Source organism: Crinia signifera, chromosome 2 (assembly GCF_055691185.1).
Source record: "Crinia signifera chromosome 2, ASM5569118v1, whole genome shotgun sequence".
Lineage (NCBI taxonomy): Eukaryota > Metazoa > Chordata > Amphibia > Anura > Myobatrachidae > Crinia > Crinia signifera.
Genome location: NC_139218.1, coordinates 384160923 through 384179097, shown reverse-complemented (window position 1 = coordinate 384179097; position 18175 = coordinate 384160923). Strand labels below are relative to the sequence as shown.

At 49.6% G+C, this 18175-nt stretch overlaps 2 protein-coding genes across 20 annotated transcripts in view; one reads left to right on the top strand and one right to left on the bottom strand.

Annotated features, from left to right (window-relative positions):
- Positions 1–18175, top strand: part of TENM4 (teneurin transmembrane protein 4) — a 929900-nt gene that overhangs the window by 857061 nt on the left and 54664 nt on the right. For all 19 annotated transcript variants that reach the window (XM_083170223.1, XM_083170225.1, XM_083170235.1 and 16 more), the window contains one exon: positions 1431–1647. In XM_083170223.1, the coding sequence (XP_083026349.1) occupies positions 1431–1647 (217 nt within the window). The remainder of the gene's footprint in view (positions 1–1430; positions 1648–18175) is intronic.
- Positions 10414–17634, bottom strand: LOC146058166 (uncharacterized). The gene is made up of 2 exons (XM_083170219.1): positions 15988–17634; positions 10414–13452 (listed from the first exon to the last, which is right to left on the bottom strand). The coding sequence occupies exons 1-2, from the start codon at positions 17468–17470 to the stop codon at positions 12566–12568; spliced, it is 2370 nt and encodes a 789-aa protein (XP_083026345.1). The 5' UTR covers positions 17471–17634; the 3' UTR covers positions 10414–12565.

The window sequence follows — 18175 nt, the reverse complement described above, 5'->3', positions numbered from 1 at the left end:
GTCCTTTGCACAAGAACAGAGCAGACTCCTCTACAGACATTGAGTATGCAAAGTGACTACTCCAATAATCCGGCTCTGTCTGACACCGAAATTACTTGAGTCACAAAGCAGGATTAGTGTAAGTGCCGCCATCATAAAGCAGGAGATTTTCTTAATTGGCATCATAAAACAGGATTTTCCACCGAACGGTCTCTGCTCCGTAAAGATAGATGTGATGGTCTGTATTTCTCCCGACCGGTACAATGAAATAGCAGCCGTGTCGGTGGGAAACGTCACGCATGGTTTTACCCGTTATGTAGCGCATGTTGTGCTGAGGAAATTGTTATCTCTCCTTCTTGAATCAAGCATGGCAGCGCTCGTATTAAAGACACTCGGATCGCAATGTGTGTTTTACCACAGTGATCCTGTCAGCGTCCACAAACAACGGAGGCAGACATTTTATGGGTGACCGGTCTGATGCCTGCGCCAGTGTTTACCTCATGCTTCAGTGATGCCCCTCATTATGGATGAAGGGGCTCCGTCCTTATTATTGTTGCTTACCTTATAATGGGCCAGATGCACTAAGCTTCAAAAGTGATAAAATGGAGAGTGATAAACAGCCAGCCAATCAGCTTCTACTTGCCACGTCACAGGCTGTGTTTGAAAAATGTCAGACGGGAGCTGATTGGTTAGACTCCGCCGTGCTCCAGTGATACTCAGAATCGGGTTATAATTTTTCTGTGCAGGGTAAATATTGGCTGCTTTAGATTACAATTTGAGCACACCCCACCCAAATCGAAATCTCTCTGTACATGTTGCATCTGCCCCATCTGCAGTGCAGCATGTGTATTTACTGAGAAACAAAGCTCCTGGCCAGGGGCGGATTGGGAACGTAATCCAGCTGGGGGCTGACGCTACAGCGCGGGGGTGCGGGCTGACGCTACGGGGGGGGCAACTACTTACCTCGACCGCCGCGCTTCGGTCCGCTCGGTCGCAGCCTGGTCACAGCAAACAGTGCAGCATAGCCCAAAACAAAAATGTCTGCCGCATACGTGCATATAATATATGCATATATGCGGCGGCCATATTTGTTTTGGGCAATGCTGCCGTTTGTGACCAGGCTGCGGGCCGCTTGCAACTAGGATGATGCTAGGCCAGGAGGCACGGTCGGCGGCCCTGCCAGTGGGGAATCTGGACCGACCCACCGGGAAATGGCACGGTTTCCCGGTGGGCCAATCCGCCTCTGCTCCTGGCTTCCTTGTGATATGCATAGTCATAGGCTAAAATCTGCCCTTTTTCTTAAAGTTTCCATCCGCTGAATCCTAGAAACATACCGGATCTTGATATTCCTTCCTAGTGTTAAATGAAAGCAGTTGGTTTGTCACGCTAGGACGGTCTCGTACGTTAGCGGGAATGAGTTATAGTAAGTTTTCTGGTTCTGTTCTTTCCAGATGGGTTGGCCGATTGCATGGATCCCGACTGCTGCCTCCAGCAAACTTGCCACACCAACGCCTTGTGCCTGGGTTCGCCGGACCCCCTGGATATAATCCAAGAAACGCAAGCTCCTGTGTCCCAGCAGAACCTGCAATCGTTCTACCACAGAATCAAATTCCTAATAGGCCGGGACAGCACGCACTTCATTCCCGGAGAGAATCCCTTCGATGGAGGGTGAGTTTTCAGTATATTTGTGTATTGGGGTCTTTCCTGTGCCGGGGACACACATACAGTGGGGTTGGCTGCCAAAAAAGGCACCACCCAGTGCCCGCAAGATACATTACAGTATAGTGTTCGCTACAAACACCAAAGAAAATGCAAAGGGTGGAATCAGAACAGCGGATGCTGTAAGGTAACATTGCTCGGCAATGGGGGATACGGTCGTATTGTCGACCCGACTTAGGTCGACAGTCATTAGGTCGACACCATTGGGTCGACAGGCGACAAGGTTGACATGGTTCTAGGTCGACGTGGATGAAGGTCGACAGGTGTCTAGGTCGACATAGGACAAGGTCAACATGGTTTTAGGTGGAGAAATGCATTAGGGCAACATGGGTTAGGTCACGAGGTCGACATGGGGTTTTTCCACTGTTTTTTGAGCCGACATGTGCCGACAGGTGGTATTTCATGCCCTACCATGCACTAGGGCATGGTGGGAGAATAAAATAGTGTGCCGAGCGCAGAGAGGCACCGTGCCCAACGCATAGCGAGCAAAGCGAGGCTGTGTCGACATTCGGGTATAAAAACTGTGAAAAAACCCATGACGACCTCGCGACCTGTCGACCTAACGCATTTGTCTACCTAAATCCATGTCGACCTAGACACCTGTCGACCTTCACCTATGTCGACCTAGAACCCTGTTGACCTTGCTGCCTGTCGACCCAACGGTGTCGACCTAATGACTGTCGACCTAAGTCGGGTCGACAATACGATCCACACCCGGCAATGGCCACTAGTCCTGTACATATCCTGTACGTGGCTTCATTGTAAAATAAGTCACGGCCAGTCCGATCCACAACTTCTCTGTGATATTGGTCATCTCTGTGGCGGACGGAGCACCTGCGACGTGTTCACTGCTTCCTCTTACTAATACAGGCAACCGGTAGAGTGCTGTGATGGGAGTTTAGTGCTGGGTGACAGCGCTGTTGGAAGGTTTAAATACCTGAGCGGTACGCAAACAGTGAGGGCATGGCAACAGCGAGCGTTATAGAGAGCATATAGGTAGCAGTCAAGGGAATGGTTGCAGTGAGGAGCACAGTAGCATGGAGTGGTACAGTAGCAGTATGGGGCACGGTAGCATGGAGTGGTACAGTAGCAGTATGGGGCACGGTAGCATGGAGTGGTACAGTAGCAGTAAGAGGCACGGTAGCATGGAGTGGTACAGTAGCAGTAAGGGGCTCGGTAGCATGGAGTGGTACAGTAGCAGTAAGAGGCACGGTAGCATGGAGTGGTACAGTAGCAGTAAGGGGCACGGTAGCATGGAGTGGTACAGTAGCAGTAAGGGGCTCGGTAGCATGGAGTGGTACAGTAGCAGTAAGAGGCACGGTAGCATGGAGTGGTACAGTAGCAGTAAGGGGCACGGTAGCATGGAGTGGTACAGTAGCAGTAAGGGGCACGGTAGCATGGAGTGGTACAGTAGCAGTAAGAGGCTCGGTAGCATGGAGTGGTACAGTAGCAGTAAGAGGCACCGTAGCATGGAGTGGTACAGTAGCAGTAAGAGGCACGGTAGCATGGAGTGGTACAGTAGCAGTAAGGGGCACGGTAGCATGGAGTGGTACAGTAGCAGTAAGGGGCACGGTAGCATGGAGTGGTACAGTAGCAGTAAGGGGCACGGTAGCATGAAGTGGTACAGTAGCAGTAAGGGGCACGGTAGCATGGAGTGGTACAGTAGCAGTAAGGGGCTCGGTAGCATGGAGTGGTACAGTAGCAGTGAGGGGCACGGTAGCATGGAGTGGTACAGTAGCAGTGAGGGGCTCGGTAGCATGGAGTGGTACAGTAGCAGTGAGGGGCACGGTAGCATGGAGTGGTACAGTAGCAGTAAGGGGCTCGGTAGCATGGAGTGGTACAGTAGCAGTAAGGGGCACGGTAGCATGGAGTGGTACAGTAGCAGAAAGGGGCACGGTAGCATGGAGTGGTACAGTAGCAGTAAGGGGCTCCGTAGCATGGAGTGGTACAGTAGCAGTAAGGGGCTCGGTAGCATGGAGTGGTACAGTAGCAGTAAGAGGCACGGTAGCATGGAGTGGTACAGTAGCAGTAAGGGGCTCGGTAGCATGGAGTGGTACAGTAGCAGTGAGGGGCTCGGTAGCATGGAGTGGTACAGTAGCAGTAAGGGCACGGTAGCATGGAGTGGTACAGTAGCAGTAAGGGGCACGGTAGCATGGAGTGGTACAGTAGCAGGAAGGGGCACGGTAGCATGGAGTGGTACAGTAGCAGTAAGGGGCACGGTAGCATGGAGTGGTACAGTAGCAGTAAGGGGCTCGGTAGCATGGAGTGGTACAGTAGCAGTAAGGGGCTCGGTAGCATGGAGTGGTACAGTAGCAGTGAGGGGCTCGGTAGCATGGAGTGGTACAGTAGCAGTGAGGGGCACGGTAGCATGGAGTGGTACAGTAGCAGTAAGGGGCTCGGTAGCATGGAGTGGTACAGTAGCAGTAAGGGGCACGGTAGCATGGAGTGGTACAGTAGCAGTAAGGGGCACGGTAGCATGGAGTGGTACAGTAGCAGTAAGGGACACGGTAGCATGGAGTGGTACAGTAGCAGTAAGGGGCACGGTAGCATGGAGTGGTACAGTAGCAGTAAGGGGCGCGGTAGCATGGAGTGGTACAGTAGCAGTAAGGGGCACGGTAGCATGGAGTGGTACAGTAGCAGTAAGGGACACGGTAGCATGGAGTGGTACAGTAGCAGTAAGGGGCACGGTAGCATGGAGTGGTACAGTAGCAGTAAGGGACACGGTAGCATGGAGTGGTACAGTAGCAGTAAGGGGCACGGTAGCATGGAGTGGTACAGTAGCAGTAAGGGGCACGGTAGCATGGAGTGGTACAGTAGCAGTAAGGGACACGGTAGCATGGAGTGGTACAGTAGCAGTAAGGGGCACGGTAGCATGGAGTGGTACAGTAGCAGTAAGGGGCTCGGTAGCATGGAGTGGTACAGTAGCAGTAAGGGACACGGTAGCATGGAGTGGTACAGTAGCAGTAAGGGGCACGGTAGCATGGAGTGGTACAGTAGCAGTAAGGGGCACGGTAGCATGGAGTGGTACAGTAGCAGTAAGGGACACGGTAGCATGGAGTGGTACAGTAGCAGTAAGGGGCACGGTAGCATGGAGTGGTACAGTAGCAGTAAGGGGCTCGGTAGCATGGAGTGGTACAGTAGCAGTAAGGGGCACGGTAGCATGGAGTGGTACAGTAGCAGTAAGGGGCTCGGTAGCATGGAGTGGTACAGTAGCAGTAAGAGGCACGGTAGCATGGAGTGGTACAGTAGCAGTGAGGGGCTCGGTAGCATGGAGTGGTACAGTAGCAGTGAGGGGCTCGGTAGCATGGAGTGGTACAGTAGCAGTGAGGGGCACGGTAGCATGGAGTGGTACGGTAGCAGTGAGTGGTACAGTAGCAGTAAGGGGCACGGTAGCATGGAGTGGTACAGTAGCAGTAAGGGGCACGGTAGTATGGAGTGGTACAGTAGCAGTAAGGGGCACGGTAGCATGGAGTGGTACAGTAGCAGTAAGGGGCTCGGTAGCATGGAGTGGCACGGTAGCATGGAGTGGTACAGTAGCATGGAGTGGTACAGTAGCAGTAAGGGGCTCGGTAGCATGGAGTGGTACAGTAGCAGTAAGGGGCACGGTAGCATGGAGTGGTACAGTAGCAGTAAGGGGCACGGTAGCATGGAGTGGTACAGTAGCAGTAAGGGGCACGGTAGCATGGAGTGGTACAGTAGCAGTAAGGGGCACGGTAGCATGGAGTGGTACAGTAGCAGTAAGGGGCACGGTAGCATGGAGTGGTACAGTAGCAGTAAGGGGCTCGGTAGCATGGAGTGGTACAGTAGCAGTAAGGTAATGGTAGTAAGGAGTGGTACAGTAGCAGTAAGGGGCTCGGTAGCATGGAGTGGTACAGTAGCAGTAAGGTAATGGTAGTATGGAGTGGTACAGTAGCAGTAAGGGGCTCGGTAGCATGGAGTGGTACAGTAGCAGTAAGGGGCTCGGTAGCATGGAGTGGTACAGTAGCAGTAAGGGGCTCAGTAGCATGGAGTGGTACAGTAGCAGTAAGGGGCTCGGTAGCAATACTGACGATGCTGGACAGGTCACAGTGAACAGAACAGACTGATCCATCAGCAGACACGGTATAAACTAAGAACCTTGTATGCGTCTGCATATAAAATGGTATATAGAATGTATATAGTATATAGAAATGGATTGCTGGCCGGCTGACTGAACATACACTGCACTGATGTGTGTGTGGGGGGGGGAACACTTTGGGTCTGTGTTGTGAATTGATATGACAGCGCTTATCCGTATGCATATGGCGAGGATAATGGATGCGCCCCTCATTTTCCTAATGTTGGAGGGGAACAGACAGCCTGTCACTGTGCACAATGATATATTGTACAATGGCTACTATGCATGTTTGAGAGGCCCGTATGGTTATCACGCTGCCATTGTTAGTGCGGCAGATGCAGGGGGTGTCAGTTGTCAATCACCTGTGCGTCAGTAACCAATCTCCTCTAATATCTAATGCACGGCCCGGGGGGATGGGGCAACTCGCAGGTCTCCGCGGCATATAGATTGGCACTCAGGCTTCCATGCGGACTGTGATGTAGTGGGAGAACTGGAGATGGGAAATAAACATGTTATCATCCCGATCTCAGGCAAAGTGAGTCAGCGCAGAGACTTTCCCAGCGGTTCTACACAATTCTCTCCTCCACGTCCTTCCGTTTTCTGCACGCAGGTGGAGCAGCTTGCATTGCAGCATTTGGGTTGCATTGCCAAGCGTGCAGATGGAACAGGACATGATTTTCATACACAAACACGCAGTCACGCCCTCTGCCCCGCCCAGCGTCACGCCCCCCCCCCCCCCCCAACACACAATGCCTTGGGCTTCCCAGGAGCAAGCCCACAGCCAGGGGACCTTGTGATTCTGCCTCTTCTCCTTGTGGCACCTTTAAATCCCAGGTTGCATTTACACCTGATGCCAGCCAATAACCATTTAGTAGGTGCTGGAATATGACATGGGACATTACGGTGGCATCAGAGGAACGATAGCCACCGAGGGCTCATCACAGTCATACTCACTAATTAATATTGAACAGCAATATTTATTTGCTATCGCCAGGCATGTAATGGGATTGCCGTTGTGTTTACCAGGCCCTGCGTTCGCAGTCTTCCGTCCGCTCCGGCGTGTTATTGTTGTGTAATTAGGCTAGCTGAATATTTATGAACTATTTCAGCTACTTGCTGAACATTAATTGATTTAAATGAGTTTTCTCTCCCAGCTCCAGGATTTGTAGTGCGGATGCCGCGCAGATTCGTAGTGTGGGAATTACCAGTGCAGAGAAGAGAGGCGCGGGCTCTAGGATAGGGTGGGACACATATAATTAACGCAACGATTTATCTCCTATATGGCCTAATGTATGTTCGTGTGCACAGTGTAACATAAATGACCCAATGACCCCTTTATAATGACTCCTTTATATAATTGGGGCATTGTTTATTTGCGTATGCAAATTCAGCGTTGTGCGGCAGAAAACCTGCTACACATAAAAGTTTGTTTGGATCTCAGATATCGGGGCCTTCCATTGGCTGAAAAATCTCCCCAATCGCCTGGCTGATGAAAAATCTGACATTGTGTACCCAGCGTAAGCCAACATCGATTTTAAGCGTGAGATCTTTAAATCCCGGAGTGAAGTGAACAACATTTTTTGTGAATTATACTGAAGAACGATCTATCCTTTCCCGTACGGTTTTATGGATTTCACAAGTCTTCCCGTGATTCCAGATCTTATTTGCCGGAGATGTATTTTAGTATGATGTTTTATAAAGCGCTGCTACACATCAGGTTGGCGCTATATTAATGATATTAGCTTTATAAGATGAGACGCGAGGATGAACATTCATCTGGGTGATATCAGTTCGCAACTCTGTATCTGCACTAAATTACGGGCCGTCTTTAGCGCTCAGAGACCCTCTAATAGCAGTGGGGATAAAACGTACCCGCTGAGATATCTCTTCCTATTTGTCCTGCATTGAGCTGGTGTTAGGTACAGATTACAGTTCCGCTACTTTATGTGAAGTTGTACGGTAATAAAACGCCCACTTTCTACCCGCGGGAGAGGTCTCTAAAACATTTTGACTTTTAAACAGCCAAGGATATAGCATGAAGGTCGAGGAAGCTGTATATCTTACAGTGTGAAGAGAGGCCGCAGCTACTGGGGCCTACAGTATATCTGTGTGTGTGTGTGTCTCATATTTATCAACCGTCCCTACTTTCCAGAGAGACTCAGAGGTTGCGTTACGGACTCTTAAGGGATCTATTTACTGAGCCTAAAGTTCTTTGTGCATATTGTTCAGTATTTACTTTGAGCTGTGACAGGTTTTAGGCCACAAATTGTGGCCAGGAGATGACCACTGCCAGGCACATGTCCGCTTTCCACGCTACCATCCGGATCTCCTCCAGCAATGATCACGTCCAGATCCGGGCAATACCCCCCCCCCCCCCCTATTAGAAGTTTTCCTCTTTCTTTCATTCTGATATTTGTCCTAATGGCGACACTTTCCTCACTACAGGTCATTAAAAGGGAAAAAAAAAATCCAAAGCCGTCAAACAATTTGCCTTAATTCTCTCATGCTGATGTTTTCTGGCCGGGAATCCAATTATCAGCCTCCTAATTGTACCTGGGGCCGCTGCACGCTGGTATAAGGAGGCCGCGGCTGCTGCGGAACGTTATGTAAATGCACTTGCTGGGGGGAAAAAACAGCTGGGAGCAAATCTGTTTTCAAGTCCGCTAAGTGGATGGTCGCCCCGTGAGCTTTCAGTTTGGTACACTGGTAGCGGGTCGCAGTGCGCCACTTCCCCTCGTTCTGGGTTCCATCGAGGAGCCTAGTACCTAGGTGTGTTATTGGAGTGTGCTGGTGCTGTTTGGGGTGTTTTTTGTTCTTGAAGTAATTTGAAAAACACAACAATTACTTTTTTTTTTTTTTCACTTATAATCCGTGCCTTTTTTTTTGTTTGTTTTTCGTCCAAAAGTCTGCAAACTATGGGGATATTATTTAAATCTAGGAGAGAGATAAAGAGGCGAGAGAGGTAAAGTAAATAAGTAAATAAGCTACTATCAATTTACAGGATGCGTTACAAAAAAATGACCGTTCATCATTACCCCTCTCCACTTTATCGCTCTCCAATCTTTAATAAAACTTCCAAAAGTTTATTTACTAAGATGGGAGTTCTGTTGAAGATGGCATGTTGCTATGGGTAACCAATCAGAATCTAGTCTTCTTTTTATTTATTAACCACCTTCTAGATCACAGGTTCTCAATCTCGGTCCTCAGGACCCCACACAGTACATGTTTTGCAGATCTCCACACAGAATCACAAGTGAAGTAATTAGCTCCATCTATGGATCTTTTAAAATGTGTCAGTCAGTAATGAGTGCACCTGTGCTCCTGCCGGGTGACCTGGAAAACATAACCTGTGTTCTAGAAGATAGTATATGCAACCTGATATTGTCAGGTGATCCACTCTTTCTAGAGTTTTGGAGAGCTCCCTGGAATCCCAGCGTCTGTTGGATGCTCCTGGTGAGTAGGCACCAGGTGTATGAGTAGGTGTATGTTCTACATGGGGATGCAGCTTGTACATTCACTAGGGTTGTCTCTGTAATGTCATTAGCAAAGTGACTGCATCTTCATGGCCATTGGTCACTCGTGGCGCAATGATGCATGCTGATAGGCTGCATGTCTATTGCCCACATGGGAGAGATGGATCAAGCCTTTGAGAGCATGAAATCACCAACCAATCCGCTTCTGACATTTTTTCAAACACCGCCTATAACATGGCAGTTAGAAGTTGATTGGTTTGTACTTTGTCTCTCTCCAATCTATGAGGTAAATTTTTACTAAAGCTTCTAAAAAATGAAAAGAAATCGTGATTTTTGGTCACAAGTTGCCTCCTGCCTCAATTATATCTATAGATCCTAGTGACCTGACAGGCCTGGACCTACATTAATATTCTTCCTGGCCACAAAACGTCATCCTCCAATATTCCGTATGTAGAAATGTTTTCCCGCTTTGCCAGTAACATCTCTGATTGTGCGATTAGGGCCACGGAGGCACACCTCAGAACTGTTTCGGTATCGATAGCGCTTCTTCATGTGTGCAGAGGTAGCGACGGTCGTCAGGCTATATCTGCATCCTGGGCCCAGCTGTGATTGCAGCATACATATTTAATGGGGAGAAACGTGTTATTTATTTTCTTTGCAGCTAAGTGATTCTGCAGCCGTTACGGTCCGTCCCTTCTAAGTGCAAAATCACGTAACCCTAAGCTGTTAAACAAAGTGGGGAGAAATACCGTTCCAGGGCCTGTTTCCAGCGCAGGACTTAAACCTCCGGGGAGCGATTATTCTGTCCGTGTAGAATCGCCTAATGTGAAAATGGAATAATTGGGATTGTTCAGTGGCCGAAGTGGTATTTTACTTGTATAAAAATACCCCCACCCCCATTAGTACGCTGCTAGGACAGAGCTTTTCACACTTCCATTTAGGAACGCAGCATCTATAAAGGACGGCGGGAAGAACTCGTTCTGCTACCGTAATATATTCTTATTACGAAGCATACATTTACAAATGAAAACGAGAGAGAATAACTAGTACGTCTGTATTTATTTTACATTTTTCTCACATCTTCCCCGTTTTATAGATGAAGTCAAACGGCAATTTCTTCTTTCACGCTGCGGACAGTTTTAAGTCTTTCATGACCCACTGCATACATGCACCATTCAAATCATCTTATCTAAAATAACGACTCGGACAACTGAAATGTGGTGAATGGGGTCGTCTTTTTATTTTTCTGAAAGAGGGCGGCCTATTTGATCTAATTTAATATTTAAATTTAACTATCTATGGTGGCGAGGTCAGAACAGCTTAAACTAAAGATTTCTTGGGCCGACTGCCCAAAAGAACAAGAACTGGCCTCCTGCCTACATCCCTGTCCTTAAAAATAAATTTTTTAAATAAAGTTCGGGCCACCTGCCTGAACTATCTAAATATTCCCCCTCAGGTCACAACTCAACTAAAGCGACATAAAGGGCCCACCTGGGACGGTGATGCCCCTGAAGGAAAAACTGTTGCCATGCTAAAGTCACTTTCTCCAAAGGAGTTGCCCCTCAAGGGAATGAATCTCAAAAGGTGTTAATACACAAATTAACCTAGCCACCGTTCTGAGACCGGCCTCTCCATAAAAGACGACAACTATAACTGAAAACCAAATAAATACCTCCCTCTAGGGCGGGCGGGCGGGCAACGTTTGAAATCAAAGAGGCAGAATATTCTAGAATCTCCCATAATCCTAACCTTAAACACGCCCATAACAACTCCTAACCAATAATAGCCTGCTGTGTAACATCCAATCCACTTTCAGAAAAAACAAAGCCACCCCATCACTTGTTGCCGAGGGCTTCTGGAATACATTTTATGCATGGGCCATAAAACTTATGTCACTTCATGCACACAAGGTGCACTCCATGATCTTAAGTCTTTCATGACCCACTGCATACATGCACCATTCAAATCATCTTATCTAAAATAACGACTCGGACAACTGAAATGTGGTGAATGGGGTCGTCTTTTTATTTTTCTGAAAGAGGGCGGCCTATTTGATCTAATTTAATATTTAAATTTAACTATCTATGGTGGCGAGGTCAGAACAGCTTAAACTAAAGATTTCTTGGGCCGACTGCCCAAAAGAACAAGAACTGGCCTCCTGCCTACATCCCTGTCCTTAAAAATAAATTTTTTAAATAAAGTTCGGGCCACCTGCCTGAACTATCTAAATATTCCCCCTCAGGTCACAACTCAACTAAAGCGACATAAAGGGCCCACCTGGGACGGTGATGCCCCTGAAGGAAAAACTGTTGCCATGCTAAAGTCACTTTCTCCAAAGGAGTTGCCCCTCAAGGGAATGAATCTCAAAAGGTGTTAATACACAAATTAACCTAGCCACCGTTCTGAGACCGGCCACCTGCCGAGATCTCCTGATCCGGCACCGCCACCATAGACTAAACTACATACCTCTCAAACTCTCTACGATATCCCTAAGAAACAAGGCCATACCCTCTTCCGAAAGGTGTACTCCGTCACTCCTGTACAACCTCTGATCGCGGAAGGTGATACCCGCATGCGGAATCGAGTATCCGCCGTGTTGACAGACTGCTCGACCCACTACCGAGTTCACCCTCCGCCGAACCAGGTCAATTGCCCCAGGGTTAAGAGCACCCCTCCAATTCTGTCTAGGGATAATATTGGACCAAAAAACTCTACAAAAGGGGAAACGCTGCAAAATATCCAGTAACTCGTTCTTTATTTCAAATCTAACTTCCAGACAAGTTCTGGACGTCAAATCGTTCCCCCCCAAATGCACAATTAAAAATAATGGAAACCCAAACCTCTCTACTGCCTCTTCAAATGTCTGTCTAAATTGCGAAAAGCGCAACCCCCGATGCCCTAGCCATCTGAACAAATTAAGTTCTGGATATTGAGAATAATCCAGAACATTTGGGGAAACCGATAACCAATACACAAAGGAATGACCCAACAACCATATACATTGCGGGTCAATCCTCATGCCTGAAAAAAGAATATTTAGAAAGATTAGTATGAGTTATAAATTGGATAAATTTAAATTAGAGTATCACCTGACATTGGGCTTTGTTTAAAACCTAACTTTGGCTGTGGGGGGGGGGGGATTTGGGTCGCCCCAATTTGACTTGAGGCAAAAAACACACCCACCAGCCGGCAGAAGCCGTAATTAAAACCAGTGGCAATAAAAAATTCCTCAAGGCCCCCCAAACACTAAAGCGTGTTTGAGCGAGCGGCTAATCCTCAAAGGGGGCGCACTGCCAGATCAAGGCCTGATGTAACGTCGAAACGCACCAGACCTCCATCTACCCAGTGCCCGAATAGACCTATCGGACCAACCCGCCGCAGCGGCAGCCGAGGCGGCGCCGATGCGAAAAGAGTGTGTCCCATACATCTCCGGTGAAAGACCCAGGTGCAGGATACCCCGTTTCAAAACCGCATTGAACTGATAGCGAGTCAGGGGAGACCCATCCTGGTGAATGAGCCAACCCCCAGGCACGTCAGAACGCAAGGACGAATAAGCCCCTGCCACGGCCAACGGACAAATCCGCCGATCCGCGCAGGACCCCATTCGCACCCAACGCCCCCTGCCAACTACATCAGTCTTGGACCGTTGTACCCTGCACCATAACCCGTCGGGAGAAACGACGACATGGTTTGTCAGCATAGGCGAAGCCGATGACCGAGAAGATGCCACCAGCTCACCTACCCTGAACGCCCCATGAAAGGCCATGACGAAAGCCATGGTGAACAGTTTGGCCTCGTACCGCGAGGAGCAAACTGTTTTTAGGGCACGGACCAGCCTTCCCAATAAGTGGCCGTCAATTGGCCGCCGCCTGTCGGGAATGGGTGGTTGTAATCTCGACCAACCCTTGAGCATTCTCTGCAGGAAAAAGGACTTAGTGATGTCCCTTTTTCCTTTCAAGCGCAGAAAGTAAGAGATGCCTGCTAAGGCCTTACCCACTGCGCCGCGAGACTTCCCGGTAACATAGAAACGCCACGCAAAGGCAAGAATTAATGATTTTAAAGTCTTACCTCTGTTGCCCCTTTCCATTAGGAATTGGCTCCAAGTCTGCCAAGCCGACAAATATGCGGCAAACGTAGCCGGCGCCAAAGAGCTATGTGCTAGCCCCTCCATTCCGGGTGAATAACCTGCCATACATAAGAAGGGCAAATGTCACCCGTTAAACGTGCATTTGGTGCCAGACGTCTAAAACGCTGCCATTCAAAACGCGAAAGGGCATCGGCTATTTCATTATGTACCCCGGGGACATGCCTGGCTCTCAACGTTATATTGCTAACCAGGCACGTCAGCACAATCTGCCCAATGACTCTGAGAACTTCTAAGGAAGTGGATTTCTGTCTGTTGATAGCGTAAACAACCCCTAGGTTGTCACACCAAAAAACCACTTCCTTATTTTTTAAAACCCCATGCCACAGTTCAAGGGCGACCATTATGGGAAACACTTCTAATAGAAGCATGTTCCTCGTGAATCCTTTCTCAACCCAGCAAGCAGGCCAGGCTTCTGAACACCACCTACCGGCAAAGAAAGCACCAAAACCAGTGGCGCCCGCTGCGTCGGTATATAGTTCCAGAATAGAATTAGCAATGGGTGCCTCCTGCCATATACAAATTCCATTAAATTGGGACAAAAAGGAATCCCAAATAACCAGATCCCGCCGTATTTCGCTGTTGAGCCTAAGGAAATGGTGAGGCCTCCTAATCCCCACGGTAGCCCTTTCTAATTTTCGCATGAAAATCCTACCCATGGGTATTACCCGGCAAGCGAAGTTAAACACACCCAATAATGATTGAGTTTGTTTAAGCGTCAGTTTACCCGCTGCGAGGCCAAACAAGATTTCCTCATGTAACCGGTTAATCTTGTCTTTTGGGAGCCTACATTGTCCCTGTACGGTGTCCACTTCGATCCCCAAAAAGGTTAACACTGTAGTTGGGCCCTCGGTCTTATCCTCCGCTATTGGTACCCCGAACGACTTAAAAAGCGTCTGAGTACACTCTAATAGTGCCAAACATCTATCAGAGTTTGGTGGACCAACTAGCAGAAAATCATCTAGGTAATGCGCTATTCCAGACTCTCCAGAAACCTCATGCAAACACCATTGCAAAAAGGTGCTGAATCGTTCGAAATAAGCGCAGGAAATGGAACACCCCATGGGAAGGCATCTATCAAAATAATACCCATCATCTAATTTAAAACCCATAAATTTAAAAGCTGATGGGTGCAGAGGCAATAACCTAAAGGCTGACTCAACATCTATCTTGCAAAGCAAAGCCCCTTTTTCAAATGACTTCACTAACTCAATGGCCTCATCAAAAGATTGATAAACCACCCTACATAATTCCTCAGGTATGGCATCATTCACTGATGCACCCCTTGGGCTGGATAGATGCTGAATCAGTCTAAATTTACCCTCCACCTTTTTAGGGACTACTCCTACTGGGGAAAGGATCATACCCTGAATAGGAGGCTCTTTAAAAGGACCAACCATCCGGCCTAAATTCACCTCGGCATTAACCTTCTCCTTAACAATTAAAGGAAACTGATATGCCGAACGCAAATTCTTCACAGACCCTTGATTAATGTTACCCGAGATTGGCAAGGCGAACCCCTCAGAGAATCCTTTTTTAACGAATTCTGCCTCCTCCCTAAAGGGGTACCTCTCCAACCACGGCAACATGGCCTGCAGCCGGACGGGTGATGGAGCTCTAAGCATGATTTGGCTCCGCTGGACCGCGGATTTGCCTGCTGCCGGAAGCTCCACCCTGTCCCTGCGCTGGTTTACTACAGTCTTTAATGGGATGACCGCCTCCACACCTAATACAGGAGTGCCGAAAACGGCACTTCTGGCCCAGGTTACAAACGTTGTTATTATAGGCGAAGCATTTCCCATGACCTACTCTCTTTGCACTGCCCCCTGTCCCTTGGCCCCCTTGCTTCCTATTCCAAGGTTTTGAGGAAGCCTCACCTATAGGCACAGCCGAATTTGTGACCTCAACATAAAGCTCAATGTCTTTTCTGCCAAAGTCACAAATATCTTTCCCATGCTGCTTACGCCGGAATTCTTCATCATACGTGCGCCATCCATAGCCACGGTATGACGTGTATAAGTTATGAATCAGATACTGATACCGTATCAAACTCATATACTCATCCGGCCTAGACTCCATATAACAGGCCGCGAAGACCAGCATTCCTCGCACCCAGTTATTATAAGTCATAAGTGCTTCCTCATTTTCAGTGCCCTTCTTTCTCGCCGCAATAAGCGCCTTCTGGCTTTTGCTAGTAAGGGCAAATATGTTAACATATTTGCCCTTCCTAATTCTATCCCGCATCCTTGGACGCAAACCCCGCATTACTGCGGTGTTTGCGCACTGGACGGAATCGGATTCAACCGTGACAACTGAATCCTCACTCGGGGATCGCCTCGTACGCCTCCTCTTCCTCTTTGATCTCCTCACCCCGTCATCCGACGAGGAGGGCGACTCCGAGGAAGTGGAGGCAAGCGAACTGTCCGAGTGCCTGCGACCGCGCTTCCTACCTGATCGCTTGCCCCGCTTGCCCTTCTTGTGCCTCCCCCCTCCTGACGAGCTAGTTCCCTCGGAATTAGAGTTACCTGTCCCAGACCCGCCTGAGTTAACCCAATCAGGGTCGGAAGGCAGCTCACCACCAGAATGCGACGATCCTCCAGCCCTGCTGCCATCACCTCGTCGGCGTCCACTTGCTGCTTGATTCATAATTCCCGAAGTGCCTGCTACTGCGGGCACAAAAGGGGCATTTGTCTCATTATTCAAGTCATGCGTAACCGCAAGCCCTGTCGACTCATTGCTGGTGGCACCCAGGGCAGAGGAAAGGGCTGGCACCATGGCCAGTGTCAGTGCTGCAGCGTCTACTGGACGCTGACCACCAGCACCCTGCCCACCTGGACCGGTGGTTAACAGGGGCACTATGGCGGATACCACTGCTGCACAGATCTCGGATACCGAAGCCGCGTTCCCAGAGGGGGCACCCCCCCCTCGCACCACCTCTGCATAAGTACGGTGGGACCCATACCGATTACCCCTGCCCCCCGTCGGAACCAGTGCCAGAACATTCTGTTCCTCCAAGGACCCAGAGGATGAACCTCCATCCCCTGAACCCTCAGCAGGCACTTCCAAATGCTGTGCCCTCCTAATCCTCCTCCTTGCCCTGGCATTGGTTGCGACCGGAGCATAATCCAACTCCTCTTCATAATACTGGGGAGTTATATCCCTCTCCCCAGCATCTGCTAAAGCACCACTAGAGGGCAGCCCTGAGCGGCCTCTGCCACGCGCAGGCCTACCCCCCCTAGCTGAAGCAGGGCGCCTGGGCTGTCCCTGACTCCCTGTGCTGCCTCCAGCAATATTAGTGCTAGCTATTCCCCTGGCAGAGCGAGACCCTCGCTGCTGCAGCCCCGTGACTGCGGCCGACCCCTGACCCCCGCCAGCCCGTCGCGAACGCATAGCGCCGGGCTGACGGTACAGGGATTCTTCCGCCGCTTGCGCCCGGCTTCTCCCCCTACCCGGCGCTACATTACCATCATGCAGCCCGCGAGCTGCACTAGCCGCGGGCTGCCGTGCTCCTGCACTACGCCCGCGAACCGGCTGAGCGCTAGCCGCGCGCGTCACAGTATTGCCACGGCGCCCGCGAGCAGGTCTCAACACTGCGGGCGCCATTACTGTTCGCCCGTCAGCAGACATCCTGTCTGACTCAGGGCCTGTCACACCCCGCCGCCCGCGCGCTGACTGGGCACCAGCCGCGGACGACTCCGACCTCCCACGGCGCCCGCGAGTTGATCTCGCCGCAACCGTGGGCGCCATAACTAACTGCCCGTCAGCAGACCACAAGTCTGCCTCGGGGCCCGCCTGTCGCCGCCCGCGCGCTGACTGAGCATCAGCCGCGGGTGAACTCAGCCTGCTAGCCCCTGCAAGCGGTGTAGGAGAGCCTGACAGGCCTCTCACCGCATCTCTGCCGGGCGGACGGGTGCGCACTCGGGAAGGGACAGAAGCAGGACCAGGTCCCGCTTGTTCCCTAGCCCTAGCCCGCCCTCTCGCCCCTGAGGTAGATGGCACCCCTGCTCCCTGAAGGAAGCGAGCAGGGACACCAGCATCCCTCCTTGGCCTGGCAGACATCTCCACAAAGGCAAGAAAAACAAGGGAAAAGATAGAAAGCTATGAAGGAGATGACAGAAAGATAGAGTAAGTGAGGTAAATTACACAGATGTAAATAAGAATAAAAGAAATGGAGTATAGATATAGGTAAAGATGGTGAAAAACAGTGATATATAGCCTCTAAATTCAACACAGTACTTATCAGTCCAACGTTTGAAATCAAAGAGGCAGAATATTCTAGAATCTCCCATAATCCTAACCTTAAACACGCCCATAACAACTCCTAACCAATAATAGCCTGCTGTGTAACATCCAATCCACTTTCAGAAAAAACAAAGCCACCCCATCACTTGTTGCCGAGGGCTTCTGGAATACATTTTATGCATGGGCCATAAAACTTATGTCACTTCATGCACACAAGGTGCACTCCATGATCTTTCTTTTCCCCGGCTACAAAAGTACATTTGGAAATAAATCTGCTTTATGCGAGATGATGTGTGTATACATACAAATAGAAAAGAGACATTTATGTACTTAAATCACTGTAGCGTGTACGTCTCCTCAGCCGGCAAATGTACCTTCACTACGAATTCTGAGGTTTTACATCCTGGTCCCCCCCCCCCCCCCCCAGGAAGCAGATTGCAGAATTATATTTTTGACCATCTCCCTATTATAATGTCCTCGGCAATCCTCTCATGTGCAGTGGGTTGTGGGAAAATAGCTGCT